The following is a 15,230-nucleotide window of genomic DNA, read 5'->3' on the forward strand; positions in this document are numbered from 1 at the left end:
GGGGAAGTGCCTTCCCCTCCGGCCCCCTTGGTTACAGAACCTACCTGTTCCAGGTCCCCCCCCCCAACGTCATCACCCTGCGCCCGTCTGGTTTTCCCGGGAGGGCAGAGGAAGCTGCAGCTGTGGACTCTGTGAAGGCGATAACATCTGCCTTTTCAGGTGAGGACCCTCCCTCCCTCCCTCCTTTTCCTCAGCCTGCGGCTCTTTATGTCTTCCTGCCCCGTTACTATGGTGACATGGCGGGAGTTCCGGCCCGAACCCCAGGCGTTCGGGAACCCCTGGAGTTGCTATGATCATCTCGTCGGGCGGCAGGAGTTCGATCGCTGTTGCCATAGTAACGATGTATGTGAGGGTTGGGGGTATTCCAGGAGAACGTGTGTATGTTGTTTCACCTATTAAACTGTGAGCCCCTTTAGGGCAGGGACAGTTTTTGCTATTCTTTGTATTCCCGGCACTTAGCACAGTTCCTGGCACATAGTAAGCGCTTAGTAAGTGCTTATTGACCTGATTTGAGAGTGCCCTCAGGGTATGGGGGGAGGGGGTGGAGAAGAAAGGGACCTCTGAGGGAACACCATACCTCTTACATTGTGACTGGAAAGCATCCTCCTCCAAAGTGATTTTGTGCTAGGATTTAGACAGAACTTGTGTCCTAGACTAGCGCTGTGAACTCAAACAAGCCACTTCCCTTCTGAGAATCTGTTTCTTCACTTGTAGAGTAGATGAGAGTCAGACTAGATGGACTTCTTTCTTTATCCTGGGAGTCTGTGACATGGCTGACCCAGGTCCTGGATTTCTCAGCGTTCTCCCCTTTGGAGTCCAGGGATGCCACTGGGAGGACAAGGCAGGGCCTGGAGCAGGCCATGGTGAAATGGTTACCTCTCAGATATCTTGAGCATTTAGGCTATGGGGATGGATGGGCAAAAGGTACCTCCCTTGGACAGATTGTTTTGCTATACAGTTGCGTCTCTGGAGGGCCAGACCTGGCTCAGAGTAGGGAGCTGACATGTTGGTGCTGCCCCCAGGACTGAGTGAGGAAGAAGAAGCATTGCAGAAGAAATTCAGCAAACTCAAGAAAAAGGTGAGCAAACAAGCATAGTGAGCCAAAGAGAAGGATAGGCCCTTATCCCAAATCCTTTTTTTGATCCCTTTACTGTAAGAATAACCACCTTCCAATCTATGTAGCACTATCAATAAGTTTAATATAAAGTAGCTCTTGATAGGCAACAGGCAGGTATGTGACTTGTGAACCCAGTGTCATTAAATATTGCACCCTGGAGAGCCACAGGACATCATGGTTTTAGTAGTTCTTACCAGTAATTATAATAAGTGAAATTTATGGGAAGTTCTCCCAACACAGAAACTATAGGATCTTAGGGTGGGAAAAGGCCCTCATTAACTCTTTTTGTTTTCCTTTTGCTTCTCTCTCCTCTCTAGAAAAAAGCATTATTGGCTCTTAAGAAGCAGAGTAATAGTAGCACAGCCAGCCAGGGGGGCGTCAAACGCTGTGAGTAATGGGTTAAATGCTGTTATTATAGGGGTTGAGGCAAGAGGGGTGGATTTTGGTAGGGATTCCAACAGTGGACTGAAAAAGGAATTAAGACTTAAAAGGACTTCTCCCATAGGTCAGGTGAAATTAACACCTCCACTTCATGCTTTCTCTGTTCTTCCTTGCTTAGCTCTATCAGAGCAGCCTGTGGTAGACACAGCCACAGCAACAGAGCAGGCTAAACAGCTGGTAAAATCAGGAGCTATCAGTGCCATTAAAGCGGAGACCAAGAATTCTGGCTTCAAGCGGTCACGAACTCTAGAGGGAAAATTGAAGGTAAGTGGGAATCAAGGAAAGGGCAGGTTAGTCCGGTCTTGATTTGCCACATTGAGAGATAATTCAAATTGAATTGAAGTGGGAAAAGGAAGGCTTTCTTGAGGATGGAAGAAAGCAATTTTAGGACAGAAAGAAGTGGTAGCAGTTTAACCTTGAATAGTCACTTTCTATGGGCATCAGTTTGCTTATAAGGGAGCCAGACCAGATGAATTTTTTTTAAGGTCCTTTCTGACTTTAAATTACTTTATATCAAAGGTATTATATTCATAGAACATATCTGAGAGCTGGTACAAGCCAAAGACAAAATAAGCTCAAGAAAGGTTTAGGTAATCTCATCAGTCAATCAAAAAGCATTTATTAAATGTTTACTGTGTGCCAGTCTTAGTGCTAGGCATTGGGAATACAGAGACAGAAACCCCCTTACATCTTTGGGGGAGATAGCATGTATGTATTGTAAGTATATACAAAATAAGTAGAAGGTAGTTTGGGGGCCATTGGAGACTAATAGCTTTAGTAGATCAAGGAAAGTAAGAAGGTAGTCCTTGAACTAAGCTTTAAAGTAAACAAGAGATTCTTAAAGAAGGTAAGGAGGAAGCTGGGGGATGATACCTGTACAAAGGAAATAGCTAGTGCAAAAAGCACCAAGATGGGTGATGGGAGTATCATGTGTGAAGAAAAGTAAGGAGATTAGTCTGAGTGGACCTCTTAATGCAGGAATAGGAGTGATATATAAGGTTGCTGGGAAGTTATGTTGGGGTCTGGTTGTAAAGGGTTTTAAGTGCCAAACAAAGGATTTTATGTTTAGTCCTAAAGGCAATAGGGAACCATTGGCCATTGGCTACTTTATTAAAAAGGAAAGTGACGTGGTCGTACCTGCATTTTAGGAAATCACTCTAGTGTGGATAGATTGGAAAAGGTAGATAGAACAAGTCTCCAAAGACTTGGAGGTTGAGAGACTAAGGTTATTGCAGTAACCTGAGCAATAGATGATGAGGGTTTCAAAAACTAGGGTTATAGTCGTGTGAGTAAAAAGGAGAATACCCAGGAGATGTTGTGGAGGTAGAGACAAGATTTGGTATCTGATAGATACATGGAGTGGGGCAAAGTTGGAGAGTCAAAGATAATGCCACAATTGTGAACCTGGGTGGCAAAATATTGATGCCTTCAGCAGAGATGGAAAAATTTGGAAGAAGGTTTTGGGAAAAAGAAAACGAGTTCTGTTTTAGACATGTTGCATTTTATATACCTAACAGACATCTAGTTCAAAATTTCCAATAAGCAATTAATTTAAGACTGGAGCACAGGGACAATAGAGTTGAATATAGATTTTGAAATTATCTGCATAGAAATTATAATTAAGCCAGTTGCTCACAATGAGAGGTAAAAAAAAAAAGCTCACCAAATGAGAGAATATGGAGGGGTAAGAGAGAGAACCCAGGACATTTATCTTGGAGTACACGCACAGTTAGGGGACAGGATATAGATAATGAATAAACAAAGGAGAATGATATGTAGTGGTGAGACTGGTAGGAGTGGAACTAAGAGGGCATTGTCACGAAAACCCAGAGTGTATTACTGAATTACAGGTTATCTGAGGAAGTTAGAAATATATTTGGGCATTTCTGTTGAGCACATGCCATGTTTGGAGAGGAGTTAAAAGAAATGGGGATTGTCAGAATTTTTTAAAAGGGAGAAGAAACAAAAGAGGAAGAAGGGAGGCTTTGGCCAGTTGGCTAGAGTGTCCTAACTCCACTCTATTGCCCTTAGGATCCAGAGAAGGGCCCAGCCCCTACTTTTCAGCCATTTCAGCGAAGCATCTCAGCCGATGATGACTTGCAGGAGGTAATTCCCGGATTTTCAGTGCTTGGAAAGCATTGGGTAGAAGGGGGAGGGAGGGATTGTGGTGGGAATAGGCTGAGTAAAGTTAGAAAGGGGAGAAAAATGAGTTAGGCAACTGGGTACCTGATTCTGGGTATTAACTTAGCTATTCTTCATGCCATTCTTTGTTTTCTTCCATCTAGTCATCCAGACGTCCCCAGAGGAAATCTCTATATGAGAGGTTAGAGATGGGACAGGGTTCCTGGAGCCATGGGACTTGGGCTGGAAGGAACCAGGGTCTGAAAGGGGAGGATGCATATACCCCTGAGGAGGGGATGAGATAGGGACCTTACATCCTTAGTATATGTCTCTACAGCTTTGTTTCATCCAGTGATCGGCTTCGGGAACTAGGACCAGAAGGGGAGGAATCAGAAGGTCCAGGGGGTGGTGATGGCCCTCCCCGAAGCTTTGACTGGGGCTATGAGGAGCGAAGTGGTACCCCCTCTTCAGCCTCCCCACCCCGAAGCCGAAGTCGAGATCGCAGCCATGAGAGGAACCGGGAAAGGGATAGGGACCGGGATCGAGACAGAGACCGGGATAGGGACAAGGACCGAGACCGGGATCGAGACCGGGACAAAGAACGTGATCGAGACCGAGACAGAGAACGTGATCGGGACAGGGACCGAGACCGGGATCGGGACAGAGACCGAGATCGGGACAGGGACCGAGACCGGGATCGAGAAGGCCCTTTCCGAAGTAAGTGACATGAGCTTAGGGGATAGGAAGTTTCAGAGAATTTTTAAGTGGGGTCCACAATGACCTTTCCAGTAACAGGTTGATTGGATTGATCCCTGATCCTAAACATGATCTCTGGCCTCACAGGGTCTGATTCATTCCCTGAGTACCGAGGTCCACGTAAGGGAAACACACTATATGTATCTGGAACAGATATGACACCCACCCTCCTTCGTGGAGCCTTCTCACCCTTTGGGAACATCATTGACCTTTCCATGGACCCACCCCGAAAGTAAGGAGGGTTTGGAATAGGAAGTGAGAAGAGTGAGGTGCAATAAGATCTTTGGGGTCATGGGAAAAAATACAAGGGAGTGAGAGAGAAAGTTCTCATGGGCCAGAAACAAAGAGACAGAAGGTTGGGAGGGAGTGGGGAAGGGAAGTCTTATATTGGGCCTAGTAGAAGAAATTGAGGGAGGGAATGATCAGAAGAGATGTGGGCCCCAGGATGATGGTATTTTCCATCCTCACCCAGCTGTGCCTTTGTCACCTATGAGAAGATGGAATCAGCAGATCAGGCAATAGCCGAGGTCAGAATTCTTAAATCTATTCCCTTTGTCCCTTCTCCTGATCCCTTTATTTCCTCCATAAAATACTGGGAGTGGGGGAGTGTAAGTTGTGAGTGCCTTCCCAACATCAGTCTCCTCATTCTCAATCTGTAGGATCTCTCATGTTCTTCATTCCTAACTTATTTTGCCCATGGGATATATCTGACAGAAATAGATTCTCTCTAATGTGTTCTTGACCCTTCCTGCCACCTGTCATCTCTCCCCTCACAGCTCAACGGGACCAAGGTAGAATCTGTGCAACTCAAGGTTAGCATTGCTCGTAAGCAGCCCATGCTAGATGCTGCCACTGGCAATTCTGTCTGGGGCTCCCTTGGTAAGAATACAGTTCACAGCTGAACCCCACAATAATCCACTATTTCATCTTGCTCTTCTGTATAACCCTACACTCACTAGAAGGTGATGAGGGCCAGGACTAGGGTGGTAGCGGTGGGGAGGGAAAGGAAAGGAAAGGAGATGAACTCAAGATATTTGGAAAAAATTAACCAAATCGAGTTGGGCGCAGAAGGGTGAGAGGGAAGGGGAAGAAAGAGTCAGAAAAGGAGGTTTCTTTCTATAGGGAAGCTTCTAGCTTAAATAATTAGGAAGAATAGGAAAGTTGGATTCAGGGTGTCATTTTTTTGGAGAAGTAGATGAGTTAAGTTTTAGATATGTTGATTTTTGAGGTGATAGCAGAACTTTCAGATGTAAATGCCCTATATGCATATACAAGCCTGGAACTCAGATATTAAGGTTGTGGGTGAAAGTCAGCATTTGATAGCATAGAGAATAATTGAAATTATGAAAGAAGATAAGTTCATCCGTAAGGCTGTAAAGACGAGCAGAAAACCAGGAACTGAGCCTTGAGGACTAAGTCATTTTCCCTTCCATTTCCTCTCAAAATGTAGAAAGAGAGGGAGAAGAATAGAAAAGAGAGAGATAAGAATATAGCCAGAAGAATGCCATGTCATGGAAGCCAAGAGGAAAGAGTTTCAGGAAATTGGGAAGGGGGAATGGTAATCCAGAGTGTCACTTGCCATAGAAAGTGAAAACGAGGAAAAGGCATTCAATTTGGTAACAAGGGTGTCACAAAGTCATAGCCATAGGATTTAGAGCTGGAGTGGAGTTTAGAGATTATCTAGGTCAACACCCTCAATTTACGAGGAAAATTAGGCCCAAAGAGGTGAAATGACTTGTCCCAAATTACATAGCAGAAACCACATGCTCTGACTCCAAATCTAGAGCTCTTCCCACTACTCCTATTTGTTGGTGAACTTTTTGGGAGCACAGATGGGGTAGAAGTCACATGGTCATAGATTTAGGGAGGGAATGAATAGTAAGGAAGTGTCAGCAGTAGTTGGAAACCAATCAGTTGAAAGACTTAGCAGTGAAAAGGAGAGGAATAAGATATTAGTTGAAGAATTAAGCCAAAATCAAACAAAGGGTTTTGGGGTTTGTTTGTTTTCAGATTGTAGGAGAACTATGCATATTTGAAGGAGGAATAAAAATTAAAGAGATTGGAAGAATGAGAATGAGATTTCCCAGGAGTTGGGAAGAACTGTTATCTTAGGGCACAGGCAGAGGAGTTAACTTTAGGAAGGGGGATATTTCCTTCTCTGCATTCTAAAGAAAGGAAGAGAGTATCTGTAAGGACAGTAGTACATAAAAGTGAAGATGGTGGGTCAGATTGTTCTCAGAATGTGTTTGGGAAGGGTTAGGAACTTGAATAAGAATACTTTGAGCTAAACCTGTATCCTTTAATATGTTAGCTTGGAACAGAGATATTTACATTGCTGCATTATCTGTCCCTATCACTTTAATATTAACAAATGGACCCATTTCCCAACTTTTTAGCTAGATAATAGAAAGTTTTCATTGTGAGGGAGAGAGGAAAGGAAAGGAGAGAGATGTCAAAGCCAAATTTATCTAACGTAAGACCCAAAATTCACCAGTGTTATTGACAAAAGGATGCAACTTCCTTTCAGAATTTTAATAATCCTATTTGTTTGTAGTACTGATAGAATTTTAAATATTAACATTATCCACGTCTTTACTTTGTAAAATCATTATAGACATTTCAAAGGACACAAATTGCTTTTAATGATGTTAATCAATATAATTCAAAATGGCAGTTTTTTTCCACTTTCCCTTTTCCTTCACCCATGCTTCAAGGGCTTTACTCAGAGCCTGGGTTGGCCACTCATGGGCTTGAGAATGGCAGGAGGGCAGTCCAGAGAAGATGAATGTATTATAGGGGGCTCTACATTTCCAGGGGTCTGTGTGAGGTTGCAGATCCCCACAGAGGAAAAGAAGGGCTGAAGACCAACTTTACTTCATAGCTGAACCTAAGGGTGGGCCTGCTCTGTGGGTCTGACTAGGTTTTTTGTTTTCTTGACATACTCTCCCCTTTCTTCCTAGCTGTACAAAGCAGCCCTAAGGGCTGCCATCGGGACAAGAGGACCCAGATTGTCTACAATGATGATGTCTATAAAGAAAACCTTGTGGATGGGTTCTAGGCAGCTGGAAGAGGGGGAAGGAAAATCCCTCCTCTCCTCCCTCTCCTCCTCTTCCCCCCACTCCCGTCCCCCATCCCCCATCCACTCCCCATCCAGGTCTCAGTAAAAACCACTGAGGTGGATATTCAGTTAACCTCCTTAGCCTCTGAATTTCTTTCATCCAGGATTGGGGTAGGACCCATCAAAAAGGTCATCTGGTTTGGTGTGGGCTGTACTACTATGGCTGTCAGAATTCCTCAACCCCCCACACATAGAACTCACACAGGAATGATTGCAGTTCTTTGTTTTAATTTTCCCAGACAACACCTATTTCCCATGCCTTTGTTCCATTCCAATAGGAAGTCTCACAAGAAGCCTAGATCCTCGTCCTTCAGTTTCTCCCGAAGCCAAGGCAATACTTGAAAGAGGTTGATGTGGAAGTCACGGGCATGGGAGGGAGCGAGTCTTTTGGGGTGCTTGCAGACATCTACCACACCCCAGCTAATCACACCTACCTAAGGAAAAATTAGGGGGAAGGGTATGTTGACCATTTGGGTGGTACCCACTGGAAATTCCAAGAAGCACATAAGTTTTGCAGAACCTTCCCAGAGCCAGAGAACAATTCGAGGATTTCCTTCACCCATTAGAACTGAGCTGCCATGCTAATCTGTGGCCTCAGGAGAACATTTTGCCTCCTGAGATGGAAAAGAAAAGAAAGACTTACTTGAATGAAGCGACTTTTCTTGTGAATAATAAGTGGACCGCCAGAATCCCCTGTAGGAAGAGGGGGAAAGCCATAATAAGCTTATAGAAGACGATCAAATTTTGGAGAAAAGGCACTGAAGAGAAAGTTTTCTTGCCTTTACAGGTGTTGGGGTCAACATTAGGTTCTGTTCCCCCAGTGCAGAGGAATCGGGGTGTTACCACATCAGAGACCTGCTTTATCTTCTCATAGCCTTGGGCCTTGAGGGCGTCTCTCTCACAGCTCTCTTTCTGTGGGCCACAATAAGAAGAGATGGGTTTATGGGAGGGGGAACTTAAGGAGAAATGGTCTTCCTTCAGGCCCCTCCCACCCCCTCCTCACCATCTCCCCATTCTTTATGTAAACTTCCTTCTGTATCAAATTCTTATCCTGAAACACAAACAGGGCTTTGACATTCTTCTCAGGGAGCAGCTCTTTTTCTGGGGGGAAAAAACAAAGAGACAGGCTAACATCTTCGCTACTATACATCCATCTGTTGTCTTTCATCTTTTGATGACTTATTTATCTCACCCTGTTGTTGACACGTCGTTGTTGTTGGGAGTCTCAAAGCACGTGTCGTTGCCTCTGTGCATGGAAGACAGATGGGTCTGCGGAGGAGACAGAGAGAGCTCAAGTCAAACAAGTACCATGCTATTCAAGGCCAGTGCTGCACTCTAGGCTCCAGCCCTGTGCCAGACCCAGGGATTCTGACCGGAGATCTTTTGAGAATATGAACTTCTTCTTGAGCTTGACTAGGGCAATGTCATAGTCATAGAATTCAGGAATCCCTTCAGCTTTTTTTTTATTGATGTCATAATCAGGGTGGAAATAGACAGTGTCCACCTCCCTGTTCTTCACACCTCCTGGAATAAAGGAAGAGGAAACGGGAATCAGGAAGTCACCTCAGAACTACTGCTCTGGCCCTAGTCTCCAATTCTGTCTCTACTCTCCCTCTCCCTGATCAAGAGCATAAAGGAAGTGCAGTTAGGGGTGGGAGGTGGTATTCAGGTGGGTATAAAGGTTATCAGGAAATTCCCATTGATAAGTATTTTGATAAGAGAATACTAGGGAGCCAGAATGAGAGAAATTAAAAACTAGAGCCCTAAGGAACCAGAGCTGCCTCACCTGCGTCAACCTTGATAGAATGGGCCTGGTCACCCACATTAAAGCAGTGTGCAGCTGTCAGCAGAAAGTATTCTGACACAACAGCTCCCTTACAGGTCTCCTTTCCTGTAGACCGCTGTGAATAAAAATGGGGTGGGGTACAAGAGAAGGGTCATATCCCCTAGCTATTAGCACTCCCTGATACGACCTTCTTACCCTGTTCCCCGCTTCTCCAGCCCATTCTCAAGCACTCACAATTATATTGATGGTGGCATGCCAGGGTTGTCTTTCATAGTGTCCGCTTTTCTGATGTGCCCATGCTATCCCGCACAGACCCAGAGTCTTGCTTTCATCTAGGAGAGAGAAAACTAGGGAGTTGTTGCCTCCTAGCTCCCTTGATGGGAGTGAACTCATGCTGGTGAGGGTGTTAAAGCTGGAGAAGGGACACGTGGTTTGGACAGCTCAGCCTTTAATATTCCATTATTCTGTTATTAGAGACTAGAATGGGAATGAAAAATTGGGACAGAGGGAAACAAGATTTCATCAGGATGGAGGGAGATTAGACATCAGAAAGTATCCCTGAACTCCCAGGGAGAGAAGGCAGGAGCAAGTAGTTAAATGATCAGGGGCTCTGGAAACAGTAGTAGTGATGCCCAGATTCTTATATCATTGGGTAGTAGCCCCACCTCCTCCAAGCTCCTACCAATCATCAAGGAGAAGACACGCTCCAGGTCTTCCATGTCCTTAACCTTGAACACATGCTTTTCCCCATCCTTCTTTGAAGCCAAAGCATTGATCTTCTCCTGGTCCACCAGGGGCCCAATCCCAAACACATAGACATCTAAGGATGAGAGCAAAGCTTGAGTGCCTCCTGAATCCCTGAAAGCAGAAGTATGTGCTCCAGACATAAGGGTCTTTGCTTTAACTGTTCAAAGGAGCTTGGCCACTCACCCAGATAATTTTCCCTTGGGTTTTTCCGGTTCTTTCCAATATCCAGAAACTCTCGGATTTGCTCAATAGCAGCCACAGGGTCCCCTCCCATGTTGTAATTTCCTGCATGTATTAAAGAAAGTAAGGACTATGTTCCCAAAAGAGTGACAGGGCGGATTGATACATGCCAGCTAAGGTGTGAAGAAATGACATTATTGGTCAGGGCCATAAAAAGCTGATGGAAAGAGTTAGAAATCATGGCAGCATAGGGAGACAAGGGTTCTCTTTGACTTCTCTGACCGGTAAGAGAGGTAAAGTCCAGAGGTGGCCATGAAGCCAAAAGACTAAACAAGGAATCATTCACAGAAGGATTGGGGAGTGGCCAGGGAGGTGAAGAATCACCCAAGAGGTCTGCATGGTCACACGGACTGAGGGAGTTGCACCTTGAGAGCCTAAGGTTTAGGGGAAATGGAAGGGTTGGAGACTTTCAAGAAGTTCCCTCTAACCATCAGTCATAAGCACGATTACATGGCGTGTTTGATTCCAGTTATAGTCATTTTGGGATGACTCCTGTGCGATCATCATCTCATATAGCAGCGTCAACGCCCGTTTTGTGTTCGTCCCAGACTTTGCTTCGTGGTCTGCAAGGAGGAGCAAGATTATCATCTGCTCCCCTCAAGCCTCTGGTCACAACCTTCTTACCCACCTTTCAATCCCCTCTCCTTCCTCTCTATCTGATAGACTTGCCTTTCCCCCATGCCCTCTACCTAACCACCAACACAATATATGACTTCCTGATCCCACGGTAATACTGCTAATTTCCTCTAACCCCCATAGGAACATCCTCTAACCCCCACGGGCACGGGTGGCTAGACCTTTATACTGGATCTTTTCCAGCTGCTGGGTGACCCAGTCTGCATCACTGCTTTGCTTATCTGACAGTTTGACCACAGCTTTGGCCTCCGTGGCGTAGGTCACCACTGCATACCGTGGCTTCACACCGTAACTCGCCACCTGGCAGAAGAAGGAAGATGCTGGGGTGACTCAGGAAGTAACAGGAAGAAGTATCTCCTGGGTTAGACAGTTAGCCAGGATGTAGAGCACCCGTGGTTAATAGGTGGTTCAGGGTCCAGGGGTCTTAAAGCCAGCAGAATTTGGGAGAATCTAGGGAGTAGGGTGGCATGATGGACTGAGGGGAGAGAAGAATAGAGGCATGGGAAGAGGGAGCACTTCTTCAGTTCCTTAAAGCCCAGCTCTATCGCCACCTCTTCCAGGAATCCTTTCCTCATCATCCCAAGTCAAGAAGGACTTTCCCTATCTGACCACACACAACACTTTGTTTCAGGCCTCTTTGATGTACTTATTATCTCACGTTGTTATTATAGTTAACTGTGTCTGCATCATCTCTCCCACCTCTAGACAAAGCTCCAAGATGGCAGGAACTAAGTCTTATCCAAAATTTCTCCCCATGTGTCACACAGATTTAATTAATGCTTAATAAATGTTTGCTGACTTGAAGGAGAGGCAGCAAGAGGCCTTTGGGATCAGTCTCGGGCTGCCCAAGGAGTCACCACCTTTTCAATGAGGCTGGTAAGACACTTTTTGGCCCCTGTGAAGTTGTTCTTGCCAATGCTATCTGATGCATCTAGCACTAGGTACATGTTCATGGATCCTGAGGGGTCCAAGACAATCTTCCGCTTCTGCTGCTCCCCTGAGAGGCAAACAAAGTATAGAAGGCTTGGAAACTGCTCCCCCAGTGTGCCCACCTCCCTCTTTCCCTAGATTCACTTGCTCTTCACTCTCCTTCCTGGGACTTTGTCCCAAAAGTTGCCCCTCCACTAGTTCCCGATATGTTCACACACACACACACACACACACACACACTCACACAAGCACAGCACATACCTGGGCTGTGTCCATCTTCTGCATCAGCCCCTTCAACTGTCTCTGTCAGGGAGGAGATGAAGGCAGCAAACACCTCCTCTGAGGTATCATACATGAAGGAGTCTTTGGGGTCAAGAATGGTAGACGAATAAGGGAGTGACCATATGCAGGGAGTTGAGGGAGGAGGGGAAATTGTGGAAGTAAAAGAAATTGTTAGAGGGGTTTGGAGGGGGAGGAGCAAATCAGGATAGGAGATTGAGAATAGTCGAGTTTATTTTGGATTAAGAACAGGAGTGGGTATAAGTCAGGGGTGGGGAACCTACAGCCTTAAGGCCACATGTGGCCCTCTAGGTCCTCAGGTTCAGCCCTTTAACAAATCCTCTTTTGTTCTGTGAAGTTTGGATTCAGACAGAGGGCTGCACTTGAGGACCTAGAGGGCCACATGTGGCCTTGAGGCCATAGGCTCCCCTACCCCCGGTATAGATGGTTCAGGTCTATAAATAATATGGCTTGTACAAGGGAATTCTAGGGGGAGGGCCAGATCAGGCCCAGAGCCAGAGTTAGATGAGGCAGGGTTTAGGAGACACCTTGGCAAGAGGGTTCTGTGCCACTCCAGGATCCATCCTCCATGCAGGTACGCCTCTGGGAACCCTGTAAGGTGAGCCCTTGGCCACAGTGGTAGGTGACACTATCCTCCATTCGGTATTGTCTGCCTGCCTTCCTTGTACCAATGGGGATGCCAGGGTCTTGGCAGTGCCCCGCTGTAGGAATCCAATGAGATAAGGTCTCAAGCCTGTGACAGGGGGAAACAAGGCTGAGCCCACAGGAGATCCATCCTAGCACTGAGGAAACTGGGGAACTAGGAGGGGGAGTTTTGTGGAGGGGAGAACTCACCACCCGCATCACAGATAGCTGTAAATCCATCCCAGCGGCCAGAAGACTGGCAGATCCGATTGGCAGAGCCACGTAGGGTATACCCATCATAGCACTGGAAAAAGATCTGATCACTTATATTGTAGAAGCGTTTTCGTGGCCAGAAGTCACCATTCTCAAAGTCCTCAGGGCCTGGGCATTGGATTGCTGCAGGAATAGAGCGAGGGAAAGGAGGAAGCCAGGGAGTAAGAAGGGAGAAAGAAATCCTCAGACTGATTTTTCAGTCCCTGTCTCAAGAATAGAATCTTCCTCTGACTACCTTAGACATGTCTACAGATCTCCTACAACCTCAATTCAACCCTGATTCTTAATTAATAATAATTATTATAGTAGCTTAAAAAGATAAGCAAGCCATGATAATTCCTATCTACACAGGAATCTAAGGTTTGCAAAGTAGTTTCCTCACAAAAACTCTGAGATATATGTATTTCCAAGTATCTAGTTTTACAGCTGAAGAAACTGACTTTGCCCAGGCTCACATAGCTAGTTAGTTTTGGAGGCAGAATTTAAACCCAGGTCTATTGACTTTAAGTCTTGTGTTCTGAGGTGAAAATCAGAGTTACTATCAGGGATGAGATTAGGACTGCTATTAGGATTCCAACCATGCTACCTCCAGTTTCCTAACCCAACTCTCTGTGTCCTGCTAATCAAAGCATATGCTCCAGGCCTTTCCCCCAACCTGGTACTCAAATGTAACCCTGACTCTGGTTCACACCCAATCCCAAACGATACATCCTAAACAATAATGCCAGCCTATTGACAAACCTCATCTTAACCTAATACTACCAAACTTAACCAAACTTGAAGCCTAACTATAACCACAGACCCTAATCTAACTTCAGTCCTAAACTCCTCAGCCCTAACCTTAACCCCTAGCCCCTCCCACCCATCACCCAAGCTCTCCTTACCCTTGCACTCAGCTTGTTTAACTATCTTCTTATTTTGTGTCTGTAAGGTACTCCAAGATCCCCATGGCTTGCAACTTCGCACCTTCACAGGATATGGATAGTAGCCAGATGGGCACACATACTCCAGAAATTGTCCATCCTTGAGGAGTTTAAAAGAGCCACCTAAGATCTCTATTCCTTCCAGAGGACATGGTTGGGTAGTAGAAGGTTCAGATGGTGCTGAACTCACACCTAGAGAGAAAGGATCATAGGATTTTCAAATGCCCTCAATCTTAGAGCTGAGAAAACTGGCACACAGAAAAAAAAATACATACACACACATATATATATATATGTCCACAGTGATAGAACTAGTAAATGGAAGTGGTAGGATTTTAATTCAGTTCAGTGACAGTGCCAGAAATTCAGACAGCAGGAAACAAGTAATCTAAGAGGGTTTGAAAGGCAGGGTGCTTTAGCTGCTCTGCTCCAATGGTGACCCAATGAATGGGAGATAGGGCAAATAACTTACCTGTAGGTACAAGTCCTAGGAACAGGGGAAGAACACAGAACCAGGAACACAATGTCTTCTTCATGGTGATGGGAACAGAGGCCACATATATGTGCCCCTCTTGCTAACTATCTAGGTGAGGGAAATTGGGAGTTGATGAACAGGACAACTGAGGGGAGAGGGCCCTGGGAGTAAAGAAGTTGAGTTTGTCTCTCTCTGAATCTATCAGGGGCCGAAACTCAATGTCCAAGTCCAAACTCTAATCCCAAACTAGATTGTTCCTGCTCTCCCCTTACCAACACCCCCCACTTCCCTTTATGCAATCTCTTCTGGCACCTGTAGCCTGCCCCGCCTCCCAGCATCACTTTCAGTAATGCCCAAGGGGAATTGTGTGTGTATTTGTGTTAAGGCCCTATTCATAGGCAGCCAAGGAAACCGAAACTATACCAGTCCCACCCTTTACTTTACTGCCCAGGAATCAGGGATTCAGTTTCAAATTCCCTGGCCCTCAGCCCTTACCCAAACCCCAGGTCCTTTTCCCTGCTCCCCATAATGACCAGGGAGTAAAGCCAGCTACTCTCCCCTGACAACCCTGAGCTCTCCCTCCCTGGCCTGGGTAATGGGGACAGAGTCCATTGACTATTTGTCTATTAAGGTCTCTGACCTCTAGCCCTCCCCTAATTCCTGGAATCTTTTCAGTGGTTTCCACCACCACCACCACGCACTTTCTCTAGCCAGAACCTAACCTTGCCCCATAGACAGATGAA

The 15,230-nt window shown here is 45.7% G+C and overlaps 2 protein-coding genes across 4 annotated transcripts; one reads left to right on the forward strand and one right to left on the reverse strand.

Moving 5' to 3' along the window:
- Nucleotides 1-14: 14 nt before the first annotated feature.
- On the forward strand, nt 15-7,626 carry NELFE (negative elongation factor complex member E). Of its 2 annotated transcripts, none has more exons than XM_020974309.2 (11): nt 15-159; nt 959-1,078; nt 1,435-1,504; nt 1,677-1,822; nt 3,590-3,664; nt 3,844-3,881; nt 4,017-4,396; nt 4,523-4,667; nt 4,908-4,962; nt 5,212-5,247; nt 7,396-7,626. In XM_020974309.2, the coding sequence occupies exons 2-11, from the start codon at nt 1,004-1,006 to the stop codon at nt 7,597-7,599; spliced, it is 1,224 nt and encodes a 407-aa protein (XP_020829968.1). In that variant the 5' UTR covers nt 15-159; nt 959-1,003; the 3' UTR covers nt 7,600-7,626. The 2 variants fall into 2 exon arrangements, with proteins under 2 accessions (XP_020829968.1, XP_020829969.1); XM_020974310.2 differs by having other exon boundaries at nt 20-159; nt 5,212-5,314.
- A 135-nt stretch (nt 7,627-7,761) lies between these two features.
- On the reverse strand, nt 7,762-14,772 carry CFB (complement factor B). Of its 2 annotated transcripts, XM_020974307.2 has the most exons (18): nt 14,485-14,772; nt 13,974-14,204; nt 13,027-13,212; nt 12,720-12,893; nt 12,154-12,255; nt 11,823-11,959; nt 11,124-11,262; nt 10,755-10,889; nt 10,270-10,371; nt 10,022-10,159; nt 9,574-9,671; nt 9,340-9,454; nt 8,927-9,077; nt 8,746-8,822; nt 8,557-8,654; nt 8,333-8,465; nt 8,197-8,246; nt 7,762-7,987 (listed from the first exon to the last, which is right to left on the reverse strand). In XM_020974307.2, exons 1-18 carry the CDS (start codon nt 14,546-14,548, stop codon nt 7,838-7,840), a joined length of 2,280 nt encoding a protein of 759 aa, XP_020829966.1. In that variant the 5' UTR covers nt 14,549-14,772; the 3' UTR covers nt 7,762-7,837. The 2 variants fall into 2 exon arrangements, with proteins under 2 accessions (XP_020829966.1, XP_020829967.1); XM_020974308.2 differs by lacking the exon at nt 12,720-12,893 and having other exon boundaries at nt 14,485-14,771.
- Nucleotides 14,773-15,230: the final 458 nt, after the last annotated feature.

Source organism: Phascolarctos cinereus, unplaced genomic scaffold, assembly GCF_003287225.1.
Source record: "Phascolarctos cinereus isolate Bilbo 61053 unplaced genomic scaffold, phaCin_HiC Scaffold_5;HRSCAF=322, whole genome shotgun sequence".
NCBI classification, from domain to species: Eukaryota; Metazoa; Chordata; class Mammalia; order Diprotodontia; family Phascolarctidae; genus Phascolarctos; species Phascolarctos cinereus.